Genomic DNA, 11,145 nt, shown 5'->3' with positions numbered 1-11,145 from the left:
GATCTCTTCTCGATCACTACGAAAGCTGTTGGTGTTCGGGCTTCCTACTCGAATATTTTGGACATGTCCAAAATTATCGTGAAGGAAGCAGGAGCGATGCCGATCAAGGTAGATCGACCCCGAATACCAATGCCGAGCGAGCCCGACCAGGCCAAAAAAGCTTGATCGGGATTGATCGAGTTGATCTGATCGGCAGTGGGAACGTACCATACAATGTAATATGTCAAAGATAGCACATTTTTCCATAATTCTCTCTCTTAAAACAAAACAAAACAAAACAAAACATGTACACTTTCACGATCTGGACCCCGATGTGTCCCGATCTAGCAGATCGGGAGAGAGCGGCAAAAGCGTACGGGCATCGGAAGCATAGTAGCAGCAGCAGCGTGTGGAGGTCGGGGTTGGAGCGGGCATTTTTTCAGATCGGGAAGAAATTTTGAACCTATTCAAAATTTCTTCCCGATCTCCCCGATCAAAAGTGACCTATTTTTAATCGTACGGCAAGCGGGGAGAGCGTAGTGACAGCGTAAACGCAGCGGGATGAGCGTAACAAGGTCTTTCTGAGCGTAGTAACATCGGCACAAGAACGAGAAGAAAACTTACACAAAAATGTCTGCCAGAAGAAGATCAAGGAGATCGAGAGGCAGAACTGTTGAGGAGGAGGAGGGCATTGTCGCTACACCTGTCAGGGCAGAACATGAAGAAGAAGGAGAAGAGATGAAGAAAAAGAAGAGAAGAAAGCAGCAAAGCAGCTACCCAAAAGGCGAAGAAAGAGAGACTGCACGTGATGCTTAAAGAGGAGGAAGAGGACATAGCAGAATTTTGAAGAATATGAAATCATCTACAATTGGACGAAGACGGACTGTAAAAGCAAGAACATCAAGAAAAAGCCTTGGAAAAGTCATCACGTCTTTGTTTATAACAATTCATTGCTGCAAAAGAACCGTGAGTTAAGGAGCCTCTTCGAGGTCCACGGTATATTTCTTCGTCGGTTCTGCATGCTAATAAGTTGACTGACTGCAGATCGACAGTCGAATCGGGGTACATCGGGGCACATCGGGCACTTCTCAGCTCTCGGAACGGGGTGACAGCGTGATAAGATCGTATAGATCGTTCAGAGCGTGGATACAGCGTTCATCGATCGGATAACATCGGCAACATCGCATTTACAGCGTAGCTACATCGTTCTAAAGCGTAGCTGCAGCGGCAGAGATCGTAATGCCTCATTCCCGATCATCGTAGTAAGAGCGTAGCAAACACGTGGTAGTCGTAACTGCAGCGTACCTTGAGCGTTCTAACATCGTACTGTGTCCAAATCGGCTCAGGTTTTACCCGATCCTTCCCGATCTGAGAAAATTGTCAAATCGTAGCGAGAACGGCATAGTGGAACAGGGGCTTTAGGCAAGAGATTTCTATGTCTTGGGTCATTATACCCCCATCTCACTAGACGGCGATTCCGTTACGATCATCAGAAATCGACAAAGCGCGGCGGATCGTGGCTTGATCGCTTTGAATCTTCTCCATTGTATCTTCAGCGGTTCAGAAGCGCGGAGGGTCATCACCATCGCCATGGTCGGCGACATGTCCAAAACTTCCGTAGAGAGGTCACCGTGGTTTTAGAGCGTATCATAATCGCCTCACGAGTGCATTAAAAGCGCCACATTCGTAACTCTGACGGGGTAGCAACGCCTAAAGCGTAACTCAAGCGCATCGAAAGCGGCCCCCATCGCCCATGAAAATTACCACTTTTACAGTATTACGTAACAGGAACCAACCATGCACGATAGAAAGTGATGCACAGACCAGGAAGGTGGACATGTAGAGAAACGTATAAAATTCATTTTTCCACGTACACTCAGTACGAATCTACTCTGTTTATAAAATTGTTTGTTTGTCATATACCATTGCAAGTCAATGAAAGTAAATTAAGTTGTAATCTTTTCAAATATATCTTCATATAATTGTCTCACTGTAGGATACGATTTGTAGTTTGCTTATAAGCCGGCTCCTTAATATTATATACACATTTTACCCTTTTAATTGAATAGATGACTTAACTAACAGTGCGATTTCTCATCAGGTTCTAACTGGTGTGTTCTACAGTGCTAAGATGTAAGGGTAAAACCATATTATACATATCCATGTTGGTTTGACAGTGACATCTGCCTGAAGAAATCCAATCATGAAACCCATTTTATACCCCGATCGCTTCAGATCGTAGCATGAGCCCGGCGTAAACGTATTACTGTCGCTCCGATCGTATCACTGTTGTAGCGTGGTCTTGATAAGCGTACGAATATCGCAATACAGTCGGTTTGATCGCAGAAGCAGCGCGTCTCGTCGGTCTGGAAATGCGGCAATAACGTGGCAGAGTCGTATTATCATCGTGGCGCTATCGCCTATATAGCGCAGGTTGAGCGTGGAGAAACCGTAGTGTAATCGGCTCGGAGGCCAAAAATGGAGACGGACGGCTATCGCGCCACGATTTGTTAAATCGTCACAAATCGCCATGGTCGCCATGGCCGCCTTCCTAGTGAGATGGGGGCTTTAGAATAAACAAAGATATTTGACAACATTATAGTTCTCACGGAAATTTGGAATAATCAAACATCACCCAAATCTCACCCTGTATAGCTGGCTTCAAAAGTTTAGAACCAGATTAAACAGTGAAACGACATTTATAAACAAGAGTGGTGTAGTCATGCAGAAGAAACTTCCAAATGTTTGAACAATTGAATTTTCAAGCAGGAGCTTCATTTTTAGAAATACTTCCACCACCTGAAGATTTTATACAAATTCCGTGGTGCTGTAATCACAAATCAGTGCCATTTGTTTCTGGAAGATACAATCAAATTCCTAAAAATGACAGATTTCGTATAATTGCAAATGAGGAAAAAGTTGATGATAAATACATTACCTCTTTCAGTGCAGTCCCTTTAATGGACAGCGAAAGAAATACTTGAAAAGATATTAAACTGTACTGTAAATACCCAAATACTATGAAGATGGATCAAAAGACAGTCCTTTCTAATTCAACCAAGTTTGGTAGTTGTATAATGACACATATCTAGATTACTATGTAAGCCTTCCTCTTTTGTTCCGTTTCTTTTTTTTTCTTTTTTTTTAATCATGTCACCCGTATTATTTTCTCTTAGTATTTTTAATTTGTATAAATATTTTGTCATCAGTTTTGTGCGTCCTTCTCACTCCTCCTTCTTCCCCTCCATAGCTCCTCTCTCCCTCGTCATATTTTCCTTCCCTTTCTCACTTTTCTTGTGTATGTATTTTTGTTCATCAATCGTATATTTCCTGTTTGTATTATTGAATTAATAACGTAAAACATGTTTTTACATTGGACTCTGATACCCAGAATATGGGTTGTTGAGTATAATAAACTTTCAACTTTCAACTTTGCTGCGGATGGGGCGAGGCGCTTCGCAGCAATATTTCCTTCTCATTAAAGCCCAAACAAAGTTCTGGTACGCCTGCAAAAGTTGTCAAATTTCGCTCCCAAATGTGAACGTATGCTTAGGAAATGTGCAGGATAACGATGTTATAACAAGATATTCCATGGGTAACGACGAAAATGCGAAATATTAACCAAAAAGGTTCAGTCTCAGAACTTACCCGAACGGGGTCAGGCTAAACTCGGACTCGGGGATAACTCGGCTTCGCTTTGACGGTGGGATGAGTTGTAATGGTGGTCCCTCTGATTGTACAGTGTTGTCCTATGGGAACGGCCTGTATAAACTAGCGCTTCGTGTTCTGGCTACTCGCAGTAATGGTCCGAGTTGTTACAACGCGCGCATCAAAAACCTCTTTTGCGCGCATGCAAAATTAGTGTGCGCCTCTAAAACAATCAAAGTCGCTTGAAACAACAACAAAAACTCCAAAGACCGCGCGTCTCAGCAACTGAGGACCGCGCGCTGTCATTTTTGTTTTTTGTACAGGATTACGTTAGCACGCACTTTCCTGTCCATTCAGTCAGGCCTCACTTTGGTATCATGCAGTGGCCAGTAGAATGTGGCGATCACGAACTGCGTGTGTCTGAAGTAGGGTCGAATTTTTCCCGAGACCGAGTTAGTCTAGAGCCTTCTGGAATAAAAGTCGGTTTTCCTACTATTATTATTTTTCTCAAAATACTCCAAACCAACTCATCATTCCGGCAAACCGCGTCAGCCAGGTAAGTTTCTTAGTGGACTCTTTCGATATATTGCAAGAAAAAATGAAATGGTGCTAGACGGGTTCTCAAGCACTTACCGAAACTTAGTTTTCACTTTAAGTGTCTGTGACATCAATTTGAAATTGAGATAGCAAAGCTGAGTGAACATCCGTGAAATAGCCTCCGGCACCGAGCAAGCATTACATTCTGAAACGCGAATGCTGTAGACGACGCTATTAGGCTAGAAAGGGTGCTCTGCAAAATGAGAGAGGCATCTGCTTCCGCTGGTCGATCCTATAGATGCTGCGTCGTGATTTTTTTTTTTTTTTACAAGTGTTTACTAGCAGATCTAAAGTTCGCTATCAAAACTGCATTACGAGATCGGAGGATATGGATTATAAGTAATTAAATATATATATATATATATATATATATATATATATGTAGATATATATAAAGATAAAAAGAGGGCCCTTCAAAAAGCAGATGTTTGTGGGGGTATAGGTCCCCAGAAAAGAAGCCGACGCACAATTAAATTCAATTTAACTCAATTTTTATTTTCCGTTAAGGGTGGAACATCCTCGTCAGCCAAAGACTGGTTTTCAGAGGGGTCCACATAGACTGAAATACAAATATTATGCATATCACATACATATACACAGGTACAAACAAAGATATGCAAAGAAAAATATGGTGAAGCTTATTTTAGACACAAACGAAAAAGTACCATCAAGAGTTTTAAAAGAATACAACATGTAGAAAAAAATGCAACGGCATGTGAGAAATAAACTTAAATGGGGGTGGGGTCGGTATAACTGATATTATGACTGCGAAATGATGAGTGCATATGAAAAATGTTGGTGCTCTATAGGATTGGCATCATACATTCACACTTATTCTATATAGTCATGTAGTAGTTTTATTAAATGTATCAAGAAAAAGAATTAAGATGGAACACGTTGAACTAAATCATTTCATAGAAAAGTACCATTGTATGCAAAGCAATAATGTGTTTTAGGGCGCATCATATTCAATTCGTAGTCACCCGATCTTGTGGAATATGATTGACGTGTTGTAAGTTTAGTCAAATATACGGAAGGGCGGTATGATGAACACATCCATGAATAACCTGAGCTAAACGCTTTGATCTGAGGACGTACAATCGATCTAATTTCAATGACGAGTACAATAATTTACATGGAAATAACTGACTGACTGACTGAACCGTAATCAAATTCAGCTTGGATGAAAGATTCATAAAATGATGCTGCTCTTTGGTGCGTTAAAAGATATCGTGTTCTCTTAAATGAATACTTTGTATTTCACATATTCATTAAGGTTAATTATTGAATTAGTTTTCGTCAATAAAAACTCTCAAACATTCACAAAGCTTTACCATTTTGATATATTAATATTTGAATATTTAGTATCAATGATCGTATTTTCACACTTACAAATGTTACAAATAACATCAACTTATTAGCATTCAACATTTACCAGTAATTTTCTTATCATATCATATTGCGTTTAGGTCGCCATACACACGTGTAATCAGCTTAAAGAGATAATCTGCAATTTTGTACTTTTACCGGGAATACTTGCCCTCTACAACAATGATCTAGCCATCCTTCCAGCTTTGATCTGAGGACGTGCAATCGATCTAATTTCAATGACGAGTACAATAATTTATTTAGAATAACTGACTGAACAGAACAGTAATCAAAATTGTTGTGAAACAAAATATGTTATTCTTTGTAATAAAACATATTTTGATCGTAATTACAATGACAACAATAAAAATAATAATAATAAAGCTAACAACAATGATAATGTTTTGTGTGATAATTTCTTTTCAAAGCCAATTTTGACCAGCAATTCAGAATGACATTATTCAAATCCACTAATTTGTCTCACAAAATGTCATGCACATCCATCTCAGAGGAAGGAGGGTAGGGATTAACAGTTCTGCTTTATTTTGTTATTCTTGTTCAAACGTGAAGTGGAGTCCAGATCCAGCCAGTTTTTCTGCGTAAATCTTGTCGAATCGCTCACTCTGCTCATCACTAAAGTAGTTCTTCCAGTCACCTATTATACCTATACAAAAGAATAAGATAAAGGATTAGACAGAAAGAAAAAGAAGAAAAAATATCATTCATCGTTAGACTCATTGTTAGACACCGCCCTAGTGGCTGAAAAACAAAATTATCCTCACTTCCGACTCTACCAAAAAACAAACAACAACACAGCAACAACAACCTCAAAAGTTGTCTTATCTTATGCCTACTTTAGGCAGCTTCACGACAAAAATAGGAAGAGTTAGTACGCATTAGAATCGCCTCTCATTTCCTTTTTGTGCTTTTTTAAGGGGCCTAACGTGCACCCTAACCGGGAACCTATAATCCGTCATCAGCTGGTGATACACACCTTTCCTCATGAAGGACTTGCTCCCGTCTTTCACTCGCTTGAAGACTCGGTCCGGATTAGAGGTCTTGTTCTTTTTCATGGCGTCAAACGTGCTCCCTTTCACGATCGCGTCTATTGTCTCCTCTGAGAAAGACTTTCCCATGAAGTCGCTGATCTGCCTGATTGATCCCTTTAAGTCCTGGGAGGATTACGATGTTGAATAATACAGAACACAAAATGTGAGGAATATAACAAATCAAAGATGAAAAAGTACAAACTTGTAAATTAAGGAGCATTATTTGTTTGACCCCTTTAATGTTGTCGTTTTGTTAGGGGGTTGCATACACAATCACAATCAGTTTGTGACCATTTTCCTTCATACTTCAATATCGTACATGATTATCTGTATCAAACGCATAAGATTTATTTTTGCCTTCTAAAACACATACACCAACCATCCAAGCAACCATCTCCAAAGAAATTAAAAATCAAATTCTGTTATCTTTGCACTTTAACAATGACACCAACTTCATCGGTATTAATTTTTTGTATGAATATAAATATAAATATAGATATAAATATAAATGTAAATATAAATTTACACTCCCAACAAATGAGTGTTTTTACTTATACATGTATATAGAAACAGCAAATAGCTATACCACTCGCATCTGACTTAACTGGTTGTTATATAACAACATTTTGAGAAATACTTATATATATATATATATATATATATATATATATATATATAGATATATAGATATATATGTGTGTGTGTGTGTGTGTGTGTATGTGTGTGTGTGTGTGTGTGTTCGTATTTGTTATATGTTGGCTATAGCTGATACTTTCTCGTTACCTTTTTCATATTTTCGTATTTGAGAAAGAGAACGTTGGGCTCGTTTCGTTTTTTCCACCAAAACAGGACGCTGTCGAACCATGACCCACGTGGCACTGTGACGAAATGGAGAGTTTAATTGGCTTCATGAAAAAAAAAAATGTTTGTTGTGCCATAAAGAGACAATTTGAAGCCTTATGTAAAGGTCGCTTTATAATGTTATATCCCTCTAGTTTGCTTGCAGACATATATTCACGTCACGGTGAATGGGTCGTACAAAGACAAACAAATACAAAAAGATCTTCAAATCGATGATAACTTTGTTCGACATTGCTGGACAATCAAGCATTATTTCATGGACTATACGACAGGAGGAGGGAAAGAGTGATCAACCATCTGCACGTTAGCGGTCGCTGCAACAGATAGGTTTATGCAATATACCGGATAAAAATTAGGTTTGATCAATTTCTACGAACTTGCGATCATTTTTTGTTTATTTCCTTAAGTGCTTGGTGATGAAGATTTCAGTGGTAAAGACGTGGTGGATACGTTAATTCAAAAATGTGATGATGGGACTGTCACCTCTATTGGCCACGAACTCTTCGTAGAAAACGTCCCAAGACTCATAGGTGGGCAGGTTAAAGGTCATCTTGCAAAAGTGGAAGTAGGAGACCATCATGTCCTTGGGATTTCGGGCCACGTAGATGACCTTTCCTCGCGTGCTGTCCCGGATACTCTCCGGCAGCCACTTGGTCGGTACCTGGGTCTTCAGTATCCTTGGTGACGGCATCTCGTCTGCAATCTCCGTCTGCATCCGAGATGTACTCGCCTGGAGAAAGGCGGGAAGACGAGCTAGATAAGATCAACACAATGACCACCAGCACCATTAAATTCACCAGCTTCGGCTAATGAATAATGATAACAATAGACTGTACACTCATCGAATCTGCGAGAATACCAGGCAATAATATGGAAGTGAGCAAACTTTGGTGCACTATCAAGCCAATAAAAAGGGATGATGATTATGGATGACGATTATCCTGCTCTCACGAGAAAGCCTCATAAGTGCGAGCGATGCTCTAACAGGACGCCATGCCGTTCATAGCAAGATATCCACATTTAAAACACAGAAGATTGACCTTTATATTCCTCTTTCATTTCATGGAAATAATTGCCTATTCATTTCCAACCTTACTACCAAATCACATTTCCATTAAACATTCCTTGATTGTATTTCAGCTAAAATGTCATGCTCGTCACAGTTCAGCCACTTTTTACATCGAAGGATTTGCCAAAAACCTAATCAGAGCATCTCATCTACTGCATAACTAAACCTGGTAGTTGTACTAAGAAAATCCACTGAGTAGTTTATTTTGATAGCGAGTTGTAAGGTGGACGGATATATAACATGAGAACATAATGTCTTCGGTTTTGAAAGGCACAATGAACTCAAAGAGGGTTTATTCAGTAGAAATCTATGAACGGGTCACAAAGATGGAGAGATATGAATATAAATAAAACGATATGTACAGATAGATAAACTATAGGTAGATGGATAGATAGATGGATGATAGATAGATATAAAAAAGTAATGGGGTAATAGATAGGCCTACATTATATCAAGTGTATCATGTGTACTTTCATGTAGGTGACTTTCTTTTCTTTATCTTCTTACTCTTCGTTTCTTATCGTTTACATTGTAAGCAAAATAACTGCCAAAAGAGTGTCAATGAAAACCGCAGGCACGAAGCAGTGAAGTCATTTTTCTTTCTTTATGCCTGGATAGGGCTGCGGGAATAATGATTGTGAAACAGAGTAAGATGACCAGCCCATTGCTGAACATCAGTCATGCGCCTCGAGGAGATTCCCCTTCTCGTCGAAGAATCTCATTTCATGATGCGTTGTCATGACAACAGGACCAGAGAAATTCAAGTTCGATGAAACCAACATACCCCCTCTATGCTCCTGCTCTCGACAACTTCCAAGAAGGGGACCATCTTCATAATGTGTTTGCCCTCAAATTGGTTCTCATCCCCGTTGTGGTGGGCCAGTAAGACAATCTGCTGCGCCCATGTTGTTCCTGGATGAGAGAGTATTGTAAAAACTCAAGCAGACAAATAAAAGAAATGATGAAATAAGGGGTCAAATGCAAGCATTATCAGGGCACCATTTAATGAAAGTTGTCAGCCTCTGACAATTTCAGTAAAATCATTGGTTCTGATTAACTGAGAAGCTCTGGTAACTGACTGTTGCTATACATATGGTGACTGCCAGAGACTGACAACTTGTCAGGGCTGACAACTTTCAAGAGACCGTGCCCAGAGCACACCAATGAATTAAAAAATAAAATGAACAAAATCAACAGTGGATAGAAACAAGCTTACATCAACAGAGCACCTGAGAATATAAAAATTAGCAAAATCAGCAATGGGCAGAAATATGGGCGAGGTGTTTCAATTCCAAGCATATCAACATAATACATCAAAGAATGCAAAATGAATATAACCAAGATAATCGCTAGAAGCATACGCTAGCTGCACCAAATTTGCAGACAAAGGAAAAGGAAATATTGCTGCAGCCATTACAAACATATAATTATGCGTCTGTATGTAGTTTATCCCATCAGCCCGCATAACTTATCACACATACTTCGATATCCCTTACCTAACATTGTTCATGTCAAATTAAATCGTATGTTATTATAAAATAGAACCATCGCCTTTTCGAATGTAGAATGAAAATACAGATTGTATACGTGTTGTCTTTTCAATTTCGTCTCAAAAGAGGAAACTAGTGGAAATCATTTGTGGTGTTTTTTTTTTTAATCTTCCCTTCCAAAAACCTGTGATGGGGGGGGGGCAATTTTGATTGCTTCCCTTCCAAAAGCCCGTGATAAGGGGTCACAACCCTAATCCATCTGGAACAATCATGGTTGACGACTGCATAACGGGGCATATGTGATGTTGTGGAATATGAGACCTTCCAGCTTTAACCAGCAAACGGAGAATAAACTCCAGAGATGTTAAAACTGGTCATAAAGGCCTACCTGACTTTGGATATGTTATGAGGAAGATATCGTCGTCTCGTACGGTAAAATTCCTGACGGCCTCTACGCAACGAGCTGGCATGAATTTGGGCATGAGCACGCCTTCGTTCTCGTAGGAGACATCGGCTACGTAAGCCGGTGCTTGATTAAGCAGCGTGGATTGGTTGCCGTTACTCATCATGACTCCTCTGCAACAGCAAATAAAGAAATTAAGTAAAAAAGGAAGGAGAGTAAAACGAACAGACAGACAGACACACCACCAAAAGGTCCGACAAATTATTTTTCTACCCTCTGCAAAGGCATCTCTACTTCTTTTCCCCCAAGTAATGTGAAGAACACATACTCAACATGCGGATGGTGTATACGGTAGGTAGGTATTTATTCATTTCATTTTCATTCCTTTTCACTTCTATTTTCCACAAAGTACATTCAAACATAATTATGTCCTCAGATCAAACAATACAATAACAATGATTTGAAAACCATATGTATGCAGAATAATCAAAGTTATACAGACTGCATTTAGGCCTAAATCAGTCTAGAGTCTGGCATAATAATTTGTGAAAATTAAGCCTACACAGAAAAACATATTAGGCTTAGACTCATATTAGGCTTAAGGGTATAGGTCCCCATAAACAGAAAAGAAGTCGACATACACAAACGAGCGCAAATCAGTGTCCGACATAAAGAGAGTTT

At 39.4% G+C, this 11,145-nt stretch overlaps 1 protein-coding gene across 1 annotated transcript; it reads right to left on the bottom strand.

Annotated features, from left to right (window-relative positions):
* Nucleotides 1-6,140: 6,140 nt before the first annotated feature.
* On the bottom strand, nt 6,141-10,627 carry LOC139741343 (sulfotransferase 1C2-like). Its single transcript, XM_071651924.1, has 6 exons — nt 10,450-10,627; nt 9,356-9,483; nt 7,986-8,232; nt 7,425-7,519; nt 6,587-6,764; nt 6,141-6,256 (listed from the first exon to the last, which is right to left on the bottom strand). Exons 1-6 carry the CDS (start codon nt 10,625-10,627, stop codon nt 6,141-6,143), a joined length of 942 nt encoding a protein of 313 aa, XP_071508025.1.
* Between the last annotated feature and the right edge of the window lie 518 nt (nt 10,628-11,145).

Source organism: Diadema antillarum, unplaced genomic scaffold (assembly GCF_040938485.1).
Source record: "Diadema antillarum isolate AM-2024a unplaced genomic scaffold, OU_Dant_1.0 seq00000921_RagTag, whole genome shotgun sequence".
NCBI lineage: Eukaryota > Metazoa > Echinodermata > Echinoidea > Diadematoida > Diadematidae > Diadema > Diadema antillarum.
This window is presented reverse-complemented; position numbering and strand designations above follow the sequence as displayed.